Source organism: Gopherus evgoodei, unplaced genomic scaffold (assembly GCF_007399415.2).
Source record: "Gopherus evgoodei ecotype Sinaloan lineage unplaced genomic scaffold, rGopEvg1_v1.p scaffold_50_arrow_ctg1, whole genome shotgun sequence".
Classification (NCBI taxonomy): domain Eukaryota; kingdom Metazoa; phylum Chordata; order Testudines; family Testudinidae; genus Gopherus; species Gopherus evgoodei.
The window spans coordinates 323,316-346,845 of NW_022060071.1; the positions used below are offsets into that span (position 1 = coordinate 323,316).

A 23,530-nucleotide genomic window follows, 5' to 3' on the forward strand; every position below is an offset into this window, starting at 1 on the left:
GTGGAGAGAGGGACCCTGTCAGAACTCCTGGGTTCTGTCTCAGCTCTGGAAGGGGAGTGGGTTCTGGCGAGAGGCAGATAAATCTGCTGCCTATTAATTTCATTGGATGGCCACTAGTTCTTCTGTTACTTGAAGGAGTAAATAACATTTCCTTACTCATGTTTTCCACACCATGCATGATTTTACAGACCTCATATCTAAACTTTGTTATCTCTTTTCCATGCTGAAATGTCCCACACTTTCTAATCTCTCCTCATATGAACAGTGTTCCATACCCCTAATCATTTCTCTTGCCTTTCACTGTGTCTTTTCCAATGCCCCAGAAGAGGGATCAGATAGAGGAAGTGTTTTTCAGCCCTTCAAAACCAGAGAGACTGGACAAGTCAGGAGAAGCTGGGGCAGGAGAGAGGCACAAGGGTGGCAGAGGGGACTCAGGTTGCAGGGCTATGGCTGCAGCAGAAAGACAGATTCCAGATGCAGGAAAAGCCATGAGTTGCAGGAGGGACAAAGTATGCTCCAGTGATGTGTGGATGATGTAATGGCTATTGGAAAACATAATCCCAACTATATATATAAAATGATGGGGTCTAAATTAGCTGTTACCACTCAAGAAAGAGATGCTGGAGTAATTGTGGATAGTTCTCTGAAAACATCCACTCAATGTGCAGCAGGGAATCAGTTAGAAAGGGAAAGATAATAAGACTGAAAATATCAGATTGCCTCTATATAAATCCATTGTACGCCCACACCTAAAATCCTACTTGCAGATCTGGTCTTCCCATATCAAGAAGATATATTGCATTAGGTTACTTTTAGTTTTTGTGTTATGAGAAGGAGTAAATAACTTTTTCTTTAATTTTTCCACACCATTCATGATTTTACAGAATTTCTCTCATATCCCCCCTGAGTTATCCCTTTTCCAAACTACTATGTCCCAGTCTTTTCAATCTCTCCTCATATGGAAGCTGTTCCATACCCCTAATAATTTCTGTTGCCCTTTTCTGTACCTTTTCCAAATCCAATATATCTTTTTGGAGATGGGGCGATCAGATGTGCACACAGTATTCAAGACGTGGATATATCATGGATTGATAGAAACATTTGTGATATGTTCTGTCTTATTATCTATCCCTTTCCTAATGATTCCCATCATTCTCTTAGCTTTTTTGACTGCCTCTGTACATTGAGCAGATGTTTTCAGAGAACTATCCACAGTGACTCCAAGATCTCTTTCTTAATGGGTAACAGCTAATCTCAACCCTATCATTTGATACATCTAGCTGGGATTATATTTAGCTATGCGCATTACTTTGCATTTCTCAACATTGAATTTCATCTGCCAACCAGTTGACCTGTCCCCCCAGTTTTGTGAGATCTCTTTTCACTCTTCAGAGTCTTCTTTGATCTGAACAATCTTGATTCATTTTATATCATCTGCAAATTTATTCACCTCACTGTTTACCCCTTTATCCTGTTCATTTATGAATATACTGAATAGCACTGGCCCAGTACAGACCCCTTGGGGACACCACTATTTCCCTCTCTCCATTTCACCCTTTATTCCTACCTTTTGTTTCCTTTCTTTTAATGGGAATGCTTGGTAACATTTTCAGGATCATATAATAAGCTTGAACTTAATTTAAGGACGAGTCTTTTGTTATCGTAATCACCCTGCCTCTGTTTAGAAACAAACTCCCTGCCCCAAAGGCAGAAACTGGGAGAAGCACAGAACTCACCACATATCACACTCGATCTGTGTTGCAGTAACAGCTCCATCTGGGGCCAGGACTTGTCCTGTGAGCAGCCGCAGGGATGGGGCTGCTATTCCATCAACTTCAGTGGCAACTCTGGGTGTAGCCATGGGTTTAAAAGAGAACTGGGGGTTTTAAAAGGGAACTGGATAAATTCATGGTGGCTAAGTCCATAAATGGCTATTAGCCAGGATGGGTAAGGAACGGTGTCCCTAGCCTCTGTTCATCAGAGGGTGGAGATGGATGGCAGGAGAGAGATCACTTGATCATTGCCTGTTAGTCACGCCCTCTGGGGTACCTGGCATTGGCCACTGTCGGTAGACGGATACTGGGCTGGATGGACCTTTGGTCTGACCGGTAAGGCCGTTCTTATGTTCTTATGTTCTCAATGGGAATCGCTCCAGCTAAGAGCTGATCTGGCTGGGCAAGAAACTGTACACATTACTCTGGTTATTCATCCAGGTAAAACAAAGTCCCTGGCCATTACCGTCATTAAGCAATCTTCAATTTCAACCTTTAACCAGATTGCTATTAACTTGTCCAGAGGGATGGCTGAACAGATGGCAGCTTCATAGACAGAGCTGGAGGCATCTCGAAAGATGTGGCACTTGGAGAGCAGCAGCTGCTGCCCTGTTCCCTTCCGCAGCCTTTGTGGGGCTGTCATGGCATCAGGGTGGCTGCAAAGCTGCAAGTCTGTAGAGCAATGGGTACCCCAGCTCCAGTAGATGGAAGTGAAATGTGGGGGCTGAGGAATTCTGAGCACTCTGGCCTGACATTTTCAATGCTCCTGGTGTCCAGCAGCTGTGGATTAGGAGAGAGGATACATTGAACCCACAACAGTCTCCATCGGCTGCGTCAGTTTTGGCAGCTTCCTTTCTGTGGACACATTACTAGAGCAAATGAGCAGCAAATTGTGAAGTGGGCCTACCAAGGAATGCCACTAAGTGGCCAGCAATCACACGCACACCAAAAGCTTTGGTGGCACAAGACAGTCACTGCGTGGCTATGCAACCAGACCCCTTTAAGCACTTTCCTGGAGACTGATCAGGCCAGCACTCCATTTGCAAGGAGCCTACATTCCCTTGGGATTTGCCATGAAGAAGATGTTGATGACTGGCAGGACGAATGGCTCCCCAGATACTGTGGCAAAAGGGCTGTTAATCCAGTACTGTGTGTGAGGCTGAGGTCTGAGAAACAGAAAGTGCAGGTGACTGTCACTGAACAAGGAAACTTAGAGGGACATTTTCAGGGGATCATCTATTGCGCATGTGATGGGTAGCTGGGAAAACACTCTTTCATTTCCTTGGCTCTGTAATTTGGCTTGCTTTCATTCTGGTGGTACTTAACAGAATGCAGTCTTTTTCAGGGCATTGATGTATGTCTTAAACGAAAATAGAACATTATATCTCAGAGAGCTCTACTTTGATAGACATATTGCTGTGACAATCTGTACCCCAAGGCAACACCCTGGCACCCCCATAGTCATCACTGTTATATTACAGTGGAAACCCGCTATAACGCACCCTGCAGTAATGGAAAACAGGTCGAGTCTGGCCCCGGTGGCAGCCCTTGTCCTTCCCTCCCTGGTGACCGACGACTTTCAATTCACCTGAGGCAGGAGCGGGGCAGAGCCCTCCCGGCAGGTGGTGCGGCAGGAGAGGCTGAGTGGTGAGTGTCCCTGACAGCCTCCCTTCTTTCTTTCTCCCCCCTGCTTCCTCCATCCCGCTAGCCGGGGCGCGCACTCTGCTGCCCAGGGCATGTCTGCAGTGCGGAGAGTCCCGCTAGCCAGAGTGCAGCCGCCGCCTACCCAGAGGCTCACCAGTTCGACCAGGGGATGCAGCCACAAGCCGCCAAGTAAGTGCCACCAAACGTTTGTGCCCTCGTTTTTTTTTTGCTTCACCGCTCCGGCAGCCCCATTTTTTTTCTCGCCATCCTGCTCCTCCTGCCTTGGACAAACCTTCCTTAATGGTTGTAAGTTGAAACTGGAAGTTGAACATAAGTACAGAGGAACCCGCTATAACATGACCCCCATTTACCACCATCACATTTGTTGGACCCCAATTATCGCACTATAGCGGGTTCCACTGTATTTCAACAAATCTTGTACAAAATATGTCTCGTGAGGTGTCCAATGGACTTTTCTGGGGAGATTCTCGCCAAGATACGGGTAATGGCTCCTGCTATGACCCATCAAAACATGCAAGGGCATGTGACTAGCTCTTATGACTCTGGACTCCATCTTGTGTCTGTACTTTTCCACTCACTGTGCTGGTGACTTTTGCTTGGAAAAATGAAGCTCCCTCTACCTGGCAGAAGCTATAAAATGCAGAAGCAACATTATCACTTGGCCGAATTCCCCAACAATTCAACACGAAAGACGTTAGAACCTGGGAATGAACTGAGGATGTGGTCCCAGGCTGAAGGGATTTCTAGTCTGTGCGTGGAAGATTGGTGGATTGTTTGTACCATCAGGGTGACACACTGTTTGAGTCAAAGCCTGTCTAGTGTATAGAACTTAGTTTGTGGTTTTGTTTATTTCTCAGATTTCAACTTTGTTCTTAAGTATCACAGAAGTAGCCGTGTTAGTCTGGATCTGTAAAAAGCGACAAAGAGTCCTGTGGCACCTTACAGACTAGCAGATGTACTGGAGCATAAGCTTTTGTGGGTGAATACCCACTTCGTCAGACGTGCTCCTCAAAGGTTATGCTCCAATACGTCTGTTAGTCTATAAGGTGCCACAGGACTCTTTGCAACTTTGTAACCGTGCTTTGGGCTTTATTTGGAGGAATGAAGGAATGAAGTTCCCTCCACATGGCAGAAACTGATAAAAGTGTAACTCCCCACATCTGAATACCTAACAACATGGCTAGAGGAAGAAACTTTGACTAAGGAGATGGACCCAGGATGCAAAGTGGAATTCCCAGCCTCTGGGTGAAGACTGGTGAACTGTTTGCACCATCAAATTGAGACACTGTTTGAGCCCAGTCCTGTCTAGGATATAGATCTCAGTTTATGATTTTGTTTTATTTCTTGGGTAATCTACTTTGGTCTGTGCACTTATTACTAATAATAACTTAAAATCTATATTTCTATACTTAATAAAGCTGTATATATATAAAACCTAAAACAAGGTGTTGTACACAGGGAAGTCTGCTCAGGAACAGGGGCTGGTCCACAGCTTGTTCTGAGTCAGACTTGCACTGCTGTAGAGTGGGGATGAGACAAAGAGGTTGCCAGTTTGTTATATTCTGTTTGCGTATTTCAGTAAAGGGAGGGCACTAGAGAAAAGCAGCACAGTCAGTGAAAACAGTGAAACAATGGTGAAGTTGGAGCTATTCGGATTGCAGGCAGTAGAAAAAAGGAAAAGAACATAGGGGAATTTTGGAGCTGACGCAGGCAGAGGCTGCCAGAGAGGAGGCTGAACACGGAAGGGCTATGGGACTAACACATTGAGAAACAGAGAAGAAACAGGGAGAGTGGAAACAGCAATTGGATTTGCTGATAAAGCAGAACCAGAATCGCTTCACTCCACTGATTTGCACTTCTACAAAAATCCACAAATGGGACCAGTGACCCTGAGTACAGAAGCTCCTCAGTCACCTGTCACTTATCATACTGGGTTTCTAAAATTAGCCTCTACACAACCACAAATGAAGCACATCGAGGCTGCTATCATTAATTGCAGGGAACACCTTGGTGGGAAGACACAGGGCAGAAGTGTCTGTGGTTAGCAGGGTATAGAGCAAGAAGGTGACGTGTTGCCAGGACATATGGCAGAGCTTTCATTAGAAGAAGTCAAAAATCCTTGTGCCTTTGCCCGAAGTGCACATAAAAACTGAGTGTTTCAAAGCTTATTATCGGTGTGGGTTTTGGACGATAACCCTACTGATATGCTAACCCTCAGGTACTTTTCTGCAGAAATGCTGCAATACCACTCGATCCACAGTATGTAGCAGTGCATAGGTGTCAAGGTTCCTTCCCCACTCTGAACTTTAGGGTACAGATGTCGGGACCTGCATGAACACTTCTAAGCGTAATTACTAGCTTAGATCTGGTACCACTGCCACCATCCAGAATTTCAGTGTCTGGATCACTCCTTGTCCCCCCAAAACCTTCCCCTCCCTGGGTAGCCTTGAGAGACTCTTTCACCAATTCCCTGGTGAGTCCAGATAAAATCCCTTGGATCTTAAAACAAAGAGAAATTAACCATCCCTCCTCCTTTCTCCCACCAATCTCTGGTGAGTCCAGATCCAATCCCCTTGGATCTAAAAACAAGGAAAAATCATTCAGGTATTAAGGAAAAAGGCTTTTAATTAAAGAAAAGAAAGGTAAAAGAAAACCCTCTGGGAGAGATTAGCATACCAGCTACTCTCACAGACAAGAGATTTCAAACACAGAGGATGTCCCCTGGGCACAATTTTAGTTACACATTAAAAAAAATAATACCCAAATACCCAATTTGATTCTGCCTCTATTTGCATAAGACAGGTTACAAAGAAATAAACATAAATATATTTATTCTTTTCTAAAACTTACTACTCTGATAAGAGGCTGGTTCCTTGATCTTTTTCACTCCAGCTGAAACTGAAACTCAAGAAAGGAAAAACTTCCCTCCTTCCTTTTGAAACATCTTGTTCCCCCATTGGTCCCTCTGGTCAGGTGTCAGCTAGGCTAGGTGATCTTTTTAACCCTTTACAGGTAAAAGAGGCATTAACCCTTAACCATCTGTCTATGACAACGGGATTCTTCTATCCTAATCACAGGTCTCTGCACTTGTCCTTGTTGAATCTCATCAGATTTCTTCTGGCCCAATCCTCCAATTAGTCTAGGTCAGTCTGGATCCTATCTCTACCACCCAGCATATCTACCTCCCTAGCCGCTCTAAGACAGGATATGGATCCAACTGAATAAATGGTTGTCTGTGAAAATGTTAATAACCCACCTGATAGAGAGGAGAAGGAGATTCTCTGGGCTGGTAAGACAAAGAAAGCAGCTGTGAAAGTACTGCGGGGAGAAGGCACAACACTTTGCCCAGAGAGCACAGATCACCATTACAACCCTCTAGGAAAAGTGCTTGCAGTGGGGATCACAAGGAAAGCCCAACTTGGGGGGTGGACTTTTTCCATGGGCAGAGCTCTGGGTGGGGAAGCAGCTTCACTGATGGCTAGCTAACATGTAAAGTGCCCTTATATCCTTCCCTCATCAGAGCGTTGAATAGCAAGTACTCAATGATGAGCTTGAACTGAGATCCCTCCTGAAGGGGGGACTGAGGGGAAAGGAAACCCAGTAACTCAGAGTATGTTAAGGTTCAGGATGGAGTTAAAAGACCAAATGCATTTTCAACAAACCAAATTGTCCAAGCAAAAGGCGCGGTGCAATAAATATTATTGGAAACGCCTACCTGTAATGAAAGGTTTGATGTTATTGGTAAATGTAATGATGTAATGTTTGTTGCTAGTGGTCAACCTTAAAACAAAGATGTCAAGTATCAGAGGGTAGCCGTGTTAGTCTGGATCTGTAAAAGCAGCAAAGAATCCTGTGGCACCTTATAGACTAACAGACGTTTTGGAGCATGAGCTTTCGTGGGTGAATGAGGAAGTGGGTATTCACCCACGAAAGCTCATGCTCCAAAACGTCTGTTAGTCTATAAGGTGCCACAGGATTCTTTGCTGCTGTTAAAACAAAGAGTTTGGTATTGATGGTAAATCCTATGAAAAATTATAACATGTATTCTTTTTGGGAAAGGCTTTTGGACATACTAGTTTTGGGATATATAAATTGATTTATATCCATCTAATATATTATATTTTGAGGCCTAGTATCAATGACATATACTTGACACGAATACACACATTTCAAGTTGGCAACCGAAGCAAGAACTTAAGGTCAAGAACTATTAGAACTATGTGTGCAAAAACAATCTTGTTATGTTTCAAGAAAAATACAGAGAATCAGTAGAAAAGGAAACAACACCAGCTCAAGAGAGAAAAAATTGTGTAAGAATTGGAGGAAATGCATTTCGTCCTGAGGTGACATGTACCCAGTCAATATGGGGATAGTTGAAATTCCCCACTATTGTTGAGTTCTCTTTTTCGATAGCCTCTGTAATCTCCCTCAGCATTTCATCGTCCCTATCACTGTCCTGGTCAGGTGGTCGATAATAGATCCCTATTGTTATATTCTTATTACAGCATGAAATTACTATCCATAGAGGTGCTGTGGAACACGTGGATTCATTTAAGATTTTTACTTCATTTGATTCTATATTTTCTTTCACATATAGTGCCACTCCTTCCCCTCCACCCTTCCCCGACCTGTTGTGTCCTTCTGATATATTTTGTACCCTGGAATGATTGTGTCCCATTGATTGTCCTCAATCCACCAGGTTTCTGGATGCCTATTATATCTATATCCTCCTTTATCATGAGGCACACTAGTTCATCCATCTTATTATTTAGACTTCTAGCGTTCGTGTACAAGCACTTGAAAAACTTGTCCCTGTTTATTTGTCTGCCCTTTTCTGAGGTGTCAGATTCTTTTTTATGTGAATGTTTCTTTTCTGATCTGGCCCATAGTTTATCCTCCTCCATCCTCTCCTCCTGACTAAAAACTAGAGAATCTCTATCAATAGACTCTCCTCTAAGAGAAGTCTCTTTCTGATCCGTGTGCTTCTCTGCAGCAGTCGGCTTTCGCCCATCTCTTAGTTTAAAAACTGCTCTGCAACATTTTTAATGTTAAGTGTAGCAGCCTGGATCCACATCCTTCCTGTGGCCCCAGCCCCTCCTCTCTATATCATTGTCACATCCGCGCATTGAGGCTCTGCCTGCCTACCCAGCCCTGCTTATGGAACTGGAAACATTACTGAGAATGTCATCATAGAGGTCCTGGACTTCAGTCTCTTTCCTAGCAGCATAATTTTGGCCTCCAGGATGTCTCTCCTACCCTTCCCTATGTCATTGGTACCTACATATAACACGAACACCCACTCATCCCCAGCACCACATTTGAGTCTTTCTAGATACCTCAAGAAATCCACAACCTTTGCACCAGGCAGGCAAGTCACCATACACTTCTCCCAGTCATCACAAACCCAGCTATCTGTTTCTAACATACCAGACATATTATTCTCCATCCCATATCTTAAGAATCTAAATATTGTTTTGTTTTTTTTTTCACTGCTGAAAATGAGCAGGGGTTTCTTTTCAGCTGCTATCAATGTCGTCCAGGTCTTTTCCCTGAAGTATGTTCTAGTTTGGATGTTTCTCTCATCACACGTCTTAGAAAAAGGTTTTTTTTCCCCCCTCTCTGAGTTCCGAGCAACTGGATGAATGGGGACCTCTCTTCAGTATGGACTCCCTATCCAGGCTTTCATTGCATTAAGGAACATTGATGGAAAATCAGTATCTACACTTGTGTTTCCTACTGCTGCCTCTTAAGGCTCCCTCACTACAAAGTGTAGGAATTATTAGTGCAGGGAGCATCACAAACTATGGAATTGGATTTAATAAGGTCATTGTTCATAGTTATTTTTTTCTGAATAATGAAAATGTAATTTTACAGTGTGTGAAGAGCGATCAATCTGCTTCTCCCATGAACACAGCCTCCACTACTGCATGCAGTGTCTCATATTCACATTGTCTCTCCATGCAGGCATTTCTACTGTGACTCTCACGCGAGATCCTGAGAACACACAGAAAGTCAAGGGCACATAGGGCACATGCAGAAGACACCCTTATGCGTCACAGTTGGACACCATCTCACATACTCCATGTCAGATTCGAACACAACCGACTTCAGCAACCCCTCCACCTTCATCCTACTGGGCATTCCTGGCCTGGAGGTTGCCCATATCTGGATCTCCATCCCCTTCTGCACCATGTACATCATAGCCATCTTGGGGAACTTTACCATTCTTTTCATTGTGAAGATGCAGCTGAGCCTCCATAGGCCCATGTACTATTTCCTCTGCATGCTGGCTGTCAGCGACCTGGTCCTGTCCACACCACCTTACCCAAACTGCTGAGCATCTTCTGGTTCAATTCCAGGGAGATCAGTTTCAATGCCTGCCTCACCCAGATGTATTTCGTTCACTCATTCTCAGGGATGGGGTCTGGAATCCTCATGTCCATGGCTTTTGATCGCTACGTGGCCATCTGCCATCATCTGGGATATTCCACCACCCTGACAAACTCTGTTGTGAGCACTATAGGCCTGGCCGTGGTGCTGCACAGTGGCATACTTGCATTACCCTATCCCTTCCTGGCGAGGCGGTGGCCATATTGCAGAACCAGCATCATCCCTCACTTCCATTGTCGGCATATAGCTGTGGTGAAGCTGGCCTGCGCTGACATCCGCATCAGTAGTTACTATGGCCTGTTTGATCTTTTTTCTGTGATCGGAATGGGCATGTTCTTTATCTCAGTGTCCTATATTCAGATCCTCTGAGCCATCTTCCACCTCCCCACAAAGGATGCCCGGCTCAAAACTTTTGGGACCTTCACCTCTCATCTTTGTGCCATCTTAGCTTTTTACATCCCACATTTATTCTTCTCTCTCATGTTCTGGTTTGGCCGCAATGTGCCACTGCACTTCCTCGTTCTCACTGCCAGTGTGTGCGAGCTGGTTCCCCCTGTGCTACACTCCATCATTTACGAGGTGAGTACCAAACAGACCTGGGGCAGGCTGCTCCAGCTCTTTACTCATAAAGAGACCTAAATGTTTTCTCCTTGTGATCTGGCTCTCAGATTGAGCTCTGTGCAGAGCTGGCTGGTGCATGGTGCTAAGGCCTCTTCCCTGAATCACTTCCTGGACAGTAAAAGTGAGATTAAACCCTTTCCTGTGCTTCCTGTGCTGTGTCAATGTGATGAACTTGGGAGTCAGTCTGTGTGCACCACTACCACCTTTCTAATTGCTCACAGCTGGATCTCTGAAATTACAATCTTACCCAAAGTCCTTTGTAAAGTCTCAACCCTGCTGTGTGTCTTCTCCTCAATGCCCTGCCCATGTCACTTCCTCCTATCTTCCCTTCCCCTTGACAGCTGCAACCCAGTCATCTTAAAACCAACATGTTTTCACATCTTATGGGAAGACTCTTAAGTGGGGCTGGTTTGTGTTAACATATCAATGTTTATTCTTACACTGTTATTAACTCTGTGGAGACAGAGAGATCTCATAAAGAATCCTGGGATCTATCTCATCTCTCGGAGGTTAGTGGGGTATAGTGTGTTAGAGCAGAAAGGGCTGTTTTGCAGGAGTGGAGGAAACTAGGAGGTAGGACATCCTGGTCTACCAGTGGACTTGCAACTTCTGTGACAAGGCTTTCAGGTTGGTCAGCAATTGCAAGGCCGGCTGTCGATTCCCTGCCCACAAGGATCCACCTCAGCCCTCAGAATGAAGCCAACCATCGTTTCAACATTGAACACCAGAGGCTCCAAGGTGGGTCTCCACACTTCCCAGATGCTCTCCTTCCTTTGTGATGTAGGGTACTTAGCGGTTTGCCTGCAGGAAACCCACATGGATCCAGCCACTGAGATTAGTTGGCGGCAAGAGTGGGGGTCTGGGTATAATGTAGACACCTCAGCGCTGAGATAGTCGCCCTGTTTTCCCCCGACCTAGAGCCTGAGATGCTGGGAGTTGAAGAGGTGATACCAAGTTGCCTGCTGCACCGCCAGGCCAGTGTGGAGGGGCTGACTTTGACTCTGTTCAATGTCTACCTCCCGAATGCAGACCCAGAGTGCGTGTGTTTCTATCAACAGGCGTCTGCCGTCCTCGGCACTTTGGATCCTAAAATGTGCCTGGTCCTGGGTGGGGATTTTAATACCATCTCTGAGGACCAGAATCGCTCAGGGATCGAGAGCAGTCATGTCGCTGCAGTCATCCTGAGAGAGATTGTCAATCATCACTCCATGGTGGACGACTTGCATGACCGACACCCGGATGAGAATTCAACCTATACCTGTGTCCAGGTGGAGGTCGATCGGTTGTGCTACTCCTGGTTGGACTGTATATATACATTTTATTTTCCACTTTGCCCAGGACCATTCCTCCAGTATATGGCCAGCCCAGTTCTCGGCCCACCATTTAGTGGCCATCAAGGCCTTCTTCATCTCGGGCTCACCTTGGGCTCTTCACTCTTCAGACCCCCCTGCGCATACTCCAGGTGGTGGCGCCACCTTAATGTCTACTGCTTTGGTTTTCTTTGAATGGGTCCTAAAATAGGGTGCTTCCCACCCACCCCTCACCCCAATGCCTCAGAAATTCTTGATTGGGCTCCTGTCCCATGAGTCCCCCTAGCACCCTCCCTTTCATAACCTTAGCTGGATTCACACTCTGCATCCGATTCATTTCTGATTCCACCAAGGGAACAACTTTACATGCTCATGCTCCACGTGCTTCACCTCTTCAGTTAACCTGATACAAAGTGGTGCATCACAGAACCACCTTTGGAGGGTGAGGAATCCCGATGGGGCTCCACACCGGTCCCACGGCCCAGCGGGGATATCGGCTGGTGGCTCCTTCATGGAGCCATGAGCACAGGCATGTACATGGCACAGTTCGCCCCCATTCCAGATGCCTGCCCATTTTGCAGCATGAGGCAGACCCTGGCGCACGCCTGTCTACAAGGCGCAAGGTTGCAGCCCCTATTCCAACTCCTCCACAACTTCAACAGGAGGATCTGTCTGCACTTTTCCCCAAACTTTTTAATCTCTGCTACCTGCTTTAGCTCAACATACAGGATGTGGCCTGCAGGTCCCTTATGTTACAGGGGAAATATACCCTAATATAAATCTGTAAACTTATTATAAAAACAAATAATCAAATCCATAAGAAAATAAGAAACTGATAAGAAAGATATATTGGCAAGCAAGTAGTCTAGACTGTAGGTTACCACAGCTGCAGGCTTCTAGCTGGTAATGGCCAGGGACTTAGAAGTGACAAAGAGAGGGAGGCATGTGTGTGGGGGGATGAATTACAGAGGAAAGAGAGAGCTGGACCTAAATGCATCAGGGGACAGAGAGGTAGGACAAAACCCACTGGAACAGGGACTCCCTGTCTCTGCCTTTCTGGGGAGCACTTTCCAAGGGACACACAAACTCTCTCTCTGACCCCAAATAGACATTTCCAGTTGCTTCAGCCCACCCTTTTCAGAGCTCCCCCTTGGGAACAGGCTGTTTCCAGTTTCTCCTTTTTGAGTCACATGATCGCTAAACCAAGCAGCCACAGGCTTTGCAAAAGGGGTTGTGTGACACATGGCCAGAAAGAGTTAAGCAACTTGCAGGCTATTGTCCCAGTCACCCTTTAGAGACAGGTTAGAAAAGTATGTAAATGGTAATTAGGGCCATTCCACCTTAAGTAGGCCAGAACTTTGATATGTAGACTTGTATTATTAAAGAACTGGAAGAAGTTAGTGACTCTAGTAGTCTACATTTACAGACAGCTTCTTAGAGATTAACATTGCAACCAAATGATTCGTGTCTAGAGCTGTATTCGATTAATTCAGAGATGAAAAGGAAATATTATTAGATGGATCTTGGGTGCAATAATCTCATTTTCATTATGTCTCTTTAAAGTTTTTTGTGTACACTTTATGAACTGCTTCATGGACAATAACCTTACATTAATCCAGGTAGTTAATTACCAGCGATGTTTAGGAAATAGAAGGCTACTTCAAAAGCCCATTGTTCACCCAAGGACTGTTGTGCTGCCACCAAACTGTATAAAAGGCTCTTGGAACCTGATCCTTTTGATCTCAGATCTGCTTAAGCATCATCAGGGGAAGCTTGAGTCACAAGACTCTGGTCTCCAGTTATATCCTGAATCGCCCTGATAATGAAAATTTTCACATTGGACTGTACTCTCTTGATTAATTGAGAAAAAACTCTGTGGAACTCTGAAGCCAGCCATCTCTGCTATGAAACTGACTAAAAAACCTCTAATCGTGCTTCTGTGTCTAATTATCTTTTAACCAATACGCTCTCTTTTTTAATAAATCTTAGTTTAGTTAATAAGAATTGGCTGTAAGTGATTATTTGAGTAATATATGAAATATTCAATCACCTGGGAGGTGCTGTGTATAAGCCTTTTGGTTTGGTAGAACTTTATTATATGATAAACATGATTTTCAATAATCATCATCATACTTGACTTGGCTGTGTGGGTGGAAGCCCAAGGCTGGGTGGCTTTAAGGGACTGTGTTTTGTCTTCTGTGTAAGCAGTAAAACATTGTGAAAGTTGTTTTGCTTCTGCCTTGGTAAATCCAAGTATTAAAATAACCACCCATTTGGGGGATTATCTGCCCCTTCTTTGCAGTTTGCCCTAATTGTGCAATCTCAGAATGGGCCCCCCTGGAACCCCATTCACAGGTTGCTAAAACAATTACTCTACTTTAGACAGCACAAGAGACACCCAGATTCAGGAAATCACAACACAACACAACACAACATCTTCACACCATTTCCTTTTTCAGTGGAGTTAAGAACGGTCCTGTTGTGTTAGACCAAAGGTCCATCTAGCCCAGTATCCTGTCTTGCAACAGTGGCCAATGTCAGATGATTCAGAGGGACTGAACAGAACAGATAATTATCAAGTGATCCATTCCCCATCAACCTTTTCCATCTTCCAGCAAACAGAGGCTAGGGGCATCATCCCTGCCCATCCTTGCTAACAGTCATTGAGGGATCTATCCTACATGAATTCATCTAGTTCTTTCTGAAAGCTGTAATACTCTTGGCCTTCACACCATCCTCTGACAAGGATCTACACCGGTTGACCATGTGTTGTGTGAAGAAATTTATATATATAAATAAATAAAACATAACTAGAATGGGTTTTATGCTACATATGCCATGTAACGTATCTCTGTAAAGGCCATGATCTACTGAATCTATTAATCCTATTTGTATGCATGTATTATTCATGTATTCAAGGTTATGAATATTGGCTGCATACTTGTTTGATTCTATATAGGCTGTGGTGAAGCAGTTGGTCGGGTTCCTGAGAAAAGGCTATTCTCGGTAAGTGTCCCATCAAGAAACACTTAAGCCAGCAATGAACCTGGAGACACAAATCCACATCTGGGCTTTCCCAGGAATGTGGCTTGGCTGGGAAGGAACTCAGTCATGTGTGGACATGTGAGTCACCCAGGTGACTCCAATACTCCATCTTTTAGCTGAACTTTGCATAGGAGAGAGGAGAGGATCTACACCCACAAGAGAAAGTCTATTTAAGCCCAGGGGAGACCTCACCATTTTGTCTTCAGCTGGCTAAAGAGAGAGCCTCTCCACCCACAAAGATACCTGAAAGAACCTGGAACAAAGGACAGTGACTGCAAGGGGTGTGAGTGATTGCTGGACCCAGACTAAAAGAAAATTAGTCCGTAAAAGGAAGCCTTCTGGAACTGATGAGGAATTTCTCTCTATTCAGTTGGATTAGACATAGTCTGGAGTGTTTTATTTTATTCTTCTTGGTAATTCACTTTGTTCTGTCTGTCACTACGTGGAAGTACTTAAATCCTACTTTCTGTATTTAATAAAATCACATTTTACTTACTAATTAACCCAGAGTATGTATTAATACCTTGGGGAAGGGGGCAAACAGCTGTACATTTCTCTCAGTGTTGTAGAGGGCGAACAATTTATGAGATTTATTTGGGTTTAGACCCCAATAGGAGTTGGGCATCTTAGTGTTAAAGACAGGAACACTTCTGTGAGCTGCTTTCAGTTAAGTCCGGAGCTTTGGGGCAAGTAATTCAGTCCCTGGGTCTGTGTTGGAGCAGACGGGCGTGTCTGGCTCAGCAAGACAGGGTGCTGGGACCCCGATCTGACAGGGAAAGCAGGGGTAGAAGTAGTCTTGGTATATCAGATGGCAGCTCCCAAGGAGGGTTCTGTGATCCAACCCATCACACACCTCTGCAGTAAACTAAGGGGGGAGATGTGACATTCTGTGCCCCAAAGCAACACCCGGGCACCCACCCCCATATTTAACTTGGTGATATGATTGTGATGTGATGCTGGACTCCATCTTATGTCTGTTCTTTTCCAGTAACTGTGCTGGGGGTTTTTGCTTGGAAAAATGAAGCTCCCTCTACATGGCACAAGCTATAAAATGTGAAAGCGACATCATCACTTGGCCTCACTCCCCCCACAACTCAACATCAAAGATGTTAGAAATTGGATTGAACTGAGGACATGGCCCCAGGCTGAAGGGATTTCTAGCCTGTGTATGGAAGATTGGAGGATTATTTGTACCATCAGGGTGACACAGTGTTTGATTCAAAACCTGTCTAGTGTATAGAACTTAGATTGTGATGTTGTTTATTTCCCAGATTCCAGCTTTGTTCTGTACATTATTACTTATAATCATGTAAACAATCAATCTTTCTGTAATTAATAAATCTGGTTTATATTGTTTTCCTTACTACAGGTTGTTGTTTGAAACGTAAAAGGGAAATCTGCTCAGGCTGATGTATTGTCCTCTCCACATTGAGGGAGGGGCAGACTGAGAAATAAACTTACACCGGTCAGGCTTTTGGCCAGGGCAAGATGGTACAGCTCTTCGGTTCTAGGCTGGGGAACTGAAGGGAATTGGCTGGAGCCCCTCTATCGTAGTTTCATGTAACTGCAGCTGGGTGTGTCCTTGCCTGCCTGTGGCTGTGTAAGTGCAAGACCTGCAGATGCTTACAGCTTCTCACAGCCTCACAGTGTGAGAGCAGCAGAGAGTCCAGTGGCACCTTACAGACTAAGAGACGTATTGGAGCATGAGCTTTCGTGGGTGAATACTCAGTTCATCGGATACACCCACGAAAGCTCATGCTCCAATATATCTGTTAGTCTATACGGTGCGACAGGACTCTCTGCTGCTTTTACAGGTCCAGACTAACACGGCTACTCCTCTGATACTTGACAGTGTGAGGGGGCCCAGATTGGTTTGCCAGAGGGCTCGGCGGTCCCCAGTTCCACTTTGCAACCGAGGGAATTCCTTTCCCCCACTTCCCCAGTGAAAAGGCCCTGCAAGACTGGAAGTCCATTTCCCTCTTGTCATGTGGTCACTTACTGACAGAGAGACCATGGTTGTGAAAGGGAAGTCAAGACACTTCAGTTCTGTCAGTCCGTGTCTGTGTGACCTTGGAGAAGTCATGTCTCCCTGTTCCTCAGTTTACCGATCTGTGAAATGGGGATTGTTCATAGTGACTCTCCTTTGCTAACTTTTGAAGATCCATCAATGAAAGGTGCTGCATGGTATAATGATAGTTACTGAGGAGAAGTACTGATCTCTGATTCCTTAGCGACAGCCCCATGTGTTTGCTGTAAGTGCTTGTGTCTCCTCTTAGTCAACTTTCTCCAGGTCTCTCTGTCTACTATCTACCCATCGATCCTGAGAATTTACAGGACATCAGATCCTCTGGAGAGTTAGGCATTATCCCTAATTTCCTTACTCATATACTATAATTTTTAAATACATGCACACAAACGTACAGAGAAGCCAATTCCTCTCTGACTCAGCACAGAGCCCAAGAGTTCTCAACTCCCTTTGGGAAGGTTCCTTAATTGCTGTTTACTTCTAAAGCTGGATAATTAGCACTGAAGTGGAGACATGCTCCTCTACAGTCTGTTTATATTTAGACATTCCCCTGTCCTCTAGAGTCTGATCGAACCCCCCTGGGATTACATAGAGCTATATTATAAACTGTGCACACAGTGTGTCAGCTCTTGGTGTCGGATGATGCTGGATTCAGAGAGGTGTCGGTCATAGATACCTGAGGGGGATTCCCAGGGAGGACACTTCCATCCCATAATTCACAGGTACCCATCTCTTGCTGAGGAGCTCACCCGATCGACAATCCTTCTGCAACATGAGTGTGGTGGGATAGAGAGTAAGTCTGTGTCCTTTCCGCTCTGCACAACCATGACACATCCCAGGGCCTTACCATAAGTGATATTTGCTAAAGAATCACTGGCCAAAATGTCACTCTTTTCTGTGCACCCCTCCTCATCCTGCCTGATGGACTCCAGCCCCAAGGTGGTGCATTTCAGATGCACAGTGAATCCTTCAGGAAGAAAGATGTTAGTAGATGTGCAAAACAAGGCCAAATTCTGGCACCACGACCTGTACTTTGCTCAGGCCCCAGCGAGGCAAAACTCTCCTTAGAGCAAGACGTGAGTACAGATGTCAGGAGCCAACTGTGTGTTAATGCACAGACACCGTCACATGCTCCTCTTACATTTCAGGTCTCTGTGTATTAATGGGGCAGGGGGACAGGGGCTGTTACCTGATTTTTATCTGCTTGAAAACTTGGATGTGCTAGGGTTCCTCCCTAGAAAAATAATTGAAATTTTTCAACATAGATAACACATTTTTCTCCTAGCTTCATTCGAGAAGTCGGCTGAACTGTTATTCCTGAAACTTAAAAAAAAGAAACCAAAAAATCCCATTTTTTGTCAAGTCATATTTCAGTCCAAACTCCAAAAATGTGGCAAACTTATAAGCAACTGGAAATGAGATCTTCTAATGGAAGGTGTCAGAAGGACCACCTATAATGGCCAATCCATTTGTGAATCCCATTCTTCTATGCTCTTCACTCCAATAATGTTGGTAGCAAGGAGTTCTAGAGACCAAATAGGAATTATGTTTGCAATTACCTTTTCTTAATGTTATATGTTCAGACCTTCAGTTTAACTAAATGTTCCCTTGTCCATGCTATGAGACACATTGAATATAAATGCCTGATCTACTTTCTTTTTCAATAGATCCATAGGGTTTACGGTCAGAAGGGACCATTTGATCATCAAGTCTGACCTCCTGTAAAGTAGAGGACCATTAAATTTCATTCAGTTATCTCCGTATTAAGCCAAAAGATGTGTGCGTGACTAAGGCCGGGTCTGCACTAGGATTTCACATCATAGAATGAAAAAGCCACAGAGTTATAAGGGAACACAAAGGACAGCTAGTCTATCCCCGGATAAGATACAGGATTGGTTTTGTGTTAGTCATCTAAGACTGTTGGCCATTCACACAACTTTGGAAAACCTCCACAGAGGGAGCTTCCATGACTTCTCTAGGAGTCTGTTCCATTGGCCTCCTGTACTTAAAGTTAAGAAGATTTTCCTGAAATTTAATTTAAATCTACTATGCTGGAATTTTAACCCATTGCCTCTTGTCCTGCCCCTCTGTGGTAAGACAGAATAACTTTCCTCTACTTTTTTATGGCAGCCTTTCAAGTGTTTAAATACATTTAAAATGTCCCCCATTAATCTCCTCTTTTCTGAGTAAACATATTGGTTTCTTTGGTTTGCTCATACAGTTTGCATTCCATCCCTTGCATAACATTTATTATTTGTTATTTGCCTATGGATCCTTTCCTGGTTCTCTACATCCTTTCTGTTAATTGATGTGCAAATGTGGACACATTACTCCAATTGAGACCTAGGCACACCGAGTAGAGGAATACTATGTCGTACTGTCACTTGCATGTTATATTTCTCCTAATATAACTGAATATTGCATTTGCCTTTTTTGAAACATTTTTCCTAATGTCCAACCTAAGCCTCCCTTGCTGCAATTTAAGTCCACTGCTTCTTGTCTTCTCTCAGAGGTTAAGGTGAACACTTTTTCTCCCTCTTTGTAAAAACTTTTCTAGCTATTTGAAAACTGTTATCATTCCCCCCCTCAGTCTTCTCCTTTTTAGACTAAACATTCTTCCTTCATAGGTCATGTTTTCAAGATCAATAATCATCCTTTTCTCCAATTTTTCCAGATCATTTTGAATGTTTATCTGATTCTCAAAGACTTCCAACCCCTCCCAACTATTATTATCTGCAAACATAAGTGCACTCTCTATGCCATGGTCTTAATCGTTAATGATGACATTGAAAAGAACCGGACCCAAAATTGATCCCTGCGGAACCCCACTTGTTATGCCATGCCAGCATCACTGTGAGCCATTGATAACTACTCTCTGGGGGCAGTTATCCAGCCAGTTATGCACCCACCTTATAGTAGCTCAACCTAGGTTGTATTTCTCTAGTTTCCTAATGAGAAGTTTATGCGAGATTGTATCGAAAGCTGTGTTAATGTCTAAATATACCTCATCTACTGCTTCCCCACATCCACAGGGCTTGTTACCCTGTCAAAGAAAGCTATGAGGTTGGTGTGACATGTTTTGTTCTTGATGAATCCATGCTGACTGTCACTTATCACTTCATTATCTTCTAGACGTTTGCAAATTGATTCCTTAATAAATAGCTACATTATCTTACCTGGTACAGAAGTTAAGCTGACTGGTCTGTAATTGCATGGGTTTCCCTCTTTATAGACAAGCACTATATGTGCTCTTTTCCAATCTTCTGGAGTCTCCCCTGACTCCCACGACTTTTCAAAGATAATCGTTAATGGCTCAGATCCTTCCTCAGTCAGTTCCTTCAAAGTATTCTAGGATGCGTTTCATTCCACTCTCGTGACTTGAAGACATCTAACTTGTCCAAGTAACTTTTAACTTTTTTGTTCTCTATTTTAGCATCTGAACCTACCCCGTTTTCACTGGCATTCTCTATGTTGGGTGCCCAAACACCACTAACTGCCTTGGTGAAAACCGAAACAAATAAGTCATTAAACACCTCTGCCATGTCCACATTTCTTGTTATTGTTTTTCTCCCTTCATTTAGTATCGGACCTACCCTGTCTTTGGTCTTTCTCTTGCTCCTAAGGTGCTTGTAGAATGTTTTCTTGTTGCCCTTTTGTCTCTAGTTATTTTGATCTTTAGTGCTTTGGCTTTTCTAATTTTGCCCCTGCATACATATGCTGTTTGCTAATATTTCTCCTTTCTAATGTGACCTTGTTTCCACTTTTGTACGATCCTTTTTTGATTTTTAGATCATTCAAGATCTCCTGGTTAAGTCATTGTGGTCTCTTGCCATACATCCTATGTTTCCTATGCAGAGGGATAGTTTATTCTTGTGCCCTTAATAATGTCCCTCTGAAAAAATACCTGTCTTCTATTGTGTTTCCCCTTAGACTTGCTTCCAATGAGATCTTACCTACTAACTCCCTGAGTTTGCTCAAGTCTGCCTTCCTGAAATCCATTGTCTTCATTTTGCTATTCTCCCTCCTACCATTCCTTAGATTCATAAACTACCATTTCATGGTCACTTTCCCCCAAGTTGCCTTCCACTTTCAAATTCTCAACCAGTTCCTCCTCATATGTCAAAATCAAGTCTAGAACAGTCTCTCTCCTAGTAGGTTTCTCCAGTTTCTGGAAAAAAAATTCTCTCCCATACATTCCAAGAACTTGTTGGATAATCTGTGCCCTGGTGTAGACAGCATGAGATGAATTCTTCCATCGACCTAGCTCCCACCTCTCCGGGATTACCTGTGCTGAGGGGAGAACCCTTCATATGTGTAAACAGTGTCTATATTGAAGCACTATGGCAGCACGGCTGTAGCATTTTAAGTGTAAACAACCCTCCAAGCAGATCTTCCAGAAAAAAAAACCATCCAGTCTGGATCTGCCAATATCTGCACCCTCTCCAAGTTTTCAACATCTTTTTTCAAATGTGGACCCCAGAATATTACAAGTATCTCTAGATATTACTGGTTGGGAACTGTTCTCTCTCTGTCCATTTGAATGTAAACTGTTCCATTCTTTATTTTCCTCTCATCTATCATATGCCCCCTTATGTATCGCTTCTCTAAATGAAACCGCCCAAGCCTTTCCAGTCTTTCTACAGATGGCAGCCTCCCCTAGTCTCATACAGTTTCTTGGAAATCCCCTTTCTATCTGCTACTGCAAAGGGAGGATGGATAGCTCAGTGGTTTGAGCATTGGCTTGCAAAACCCAGGCTTGTGAGCTCAATCCTTGAGAGGACCATTTAGCGAACTTGGGGTTTAACAACAACAACAAAAAAAAAGTCTGGGAATTGGCTCTGCTTTGAGCAGGGGGTTGGACTAGATGATCTCCTGAGGTCTTTTCCAAGCCTGATATTATATGATCCTCTATAGAGAGAGGGTCACCATAACTGAACACATATCCAAAGCAGTTTATTCTCCATCCTATTATAAGGCATATCCACCTTAGTGTTTCCTGTTGGTGCCTATTATCATTTCCCACACATGGAGCACCATAAAATATGGAATTTGCATAAGTAGGGTCATTTTTTCATAATTAATTTCTCTGAATAACAAAAATGTCATTTTCAGTGTATGAAGAGTGACCAATCTGTTTGTCCCATGAGAACAGTTTCTGGTAGCACATGCAGTGTCTCATATTAACATTGTCTCTCCATCCAGGCATTTGTACTACGACCATCACCCTAGAGCTTGGGCACATACAGAAAATCAGGGGACATACAGTACATGCAGGAGACACCATTCTGCCTCAAAGTTGGACACCTTCTCCCCTACTCCATGTCAGATACTAACATAACCTGCTTCACCAACCCTTCCACCTTCATCCTGCTGGGCATTCCTGGCCTGGAGGCTGCCCATGTCTGGATCTCCATCCCCTTCTGCACCATGTACATCATAGTCATCTTGGGGAACTTCACCATCCTGTTCATTGTGAAGAGGGAGCCAAGCCTCCATAAGCCCATGTACTATTTCCTCTGCATGCTGGCAGCCACTGACCTGGTCCTGTCCACATCCACTCTACCCAAAATGCTGAGCATCTTCTGGTTCAATTCCAGGGAGATCAATTTCAGTGCCTGTCTCATGCAGATGTACTTCATTCACTGCTTCTCAGCAATGGAATCTGGGATCTTTGTGGCCATGGCTTTGGATAGGTATGTAGCCATCTGCGATCCCCTGAGACATTCCACCACCCTGACAAACCCCACGGTGGCCAAAATCAGTCTCACTGTGGTACTACGCAGCAGCATACTCATACTACCCAATCCCTTCCTGGTGTGGCGGTGCCCCTATTACAGAACCAACATCATCCCCCATACCTACTGCGATCACATAGCTGTGGTCAAGTTGGCCTGTGCTGACATTAGTGCCAGTAATTACTATGGCCTGTCTTTGGTATTCTTCATCACAGGTCTGGATGTGTTTTTTATCGCTGTGTCCTATACTCAAATTCTCAGGGTTATCATAGGCCTTCCCACAAAGGATGCCCGACTCAAGACTTTTGGGACCTGCATCTCCCACCTCTGTGTCATCTTAGCCTTTTACATCCCCAGTCTCTTCTCCATCCTGACACACCGATTTGGCCACAATGTGGCCCCACATTTCCATGTTCTCATTGCCAATATGTACCTCCTGGTGCCCCCCATGCTGAACCCCATCATATACGGGGTGAGGACCAAACAGATACAGAACAGGCTGCTCTGGATCTTTGCTCATAAAGGGACCTAAAGTTTTCTCTTGGTGTTCTGGAGTGCAGAGCCCTCTTTCTTGAATCACTTACTGAAAATAAGAACATATGAACAGCCAAAGTGGGTCAGACCAAAGGTCCATCTAGCCACTATCCTATTTCTAACAACGGCCAATGCCAGGTGCCCTAGACAGAATGAATAGAACAGGAAATAATTAAGTAATCCATTCCCTGCCACTCATCCCCAGCTTCTGGCAAACAGAAGCTAGGGACAATGTCCCTGCCCATCCTGATTAAAAGCCATTGATGGACCTATCTGCCCCATGAATTTATATAGTTCTTGTTTTGAACCCTGTTATAGCCTTGGACTTCACAACATCCTCTGGCAAAGAGTTCCAAAGGTTGATGGTACCGTGTGTGAATAAACACTTCCTTTTGTTTGTTTTAAACCAGCTGCCTATTAATGTCATTTGGT

The 23,530-nt window shown here is 44.2% G+C and overlaps 1 protein-coding gene across 1 annotated transcript; it reads left to right on the forward strand.

The window, feature by feature from the left end:
* The first annotated feature begins 22,142 nt into the window (after positions 1–22,142).
* LOC115643079 (olfactory receptor 52M1-like) lies at positions 22,143–23,096 on the forward strand. The gene has a single exon (XM_030546888.1). The coding sequence runs from the start codon at positions 22,149–22,151 to the stop codon at positions 23,094–23,096; it is 948 nt and encodes a 315-aa protein (XP_030402748.1). The 5' UTR covers positions 22,143–22,148.
* The last annotated feature ends 434 nt before the right edge of the window (positions 23,097–23,530 follow it).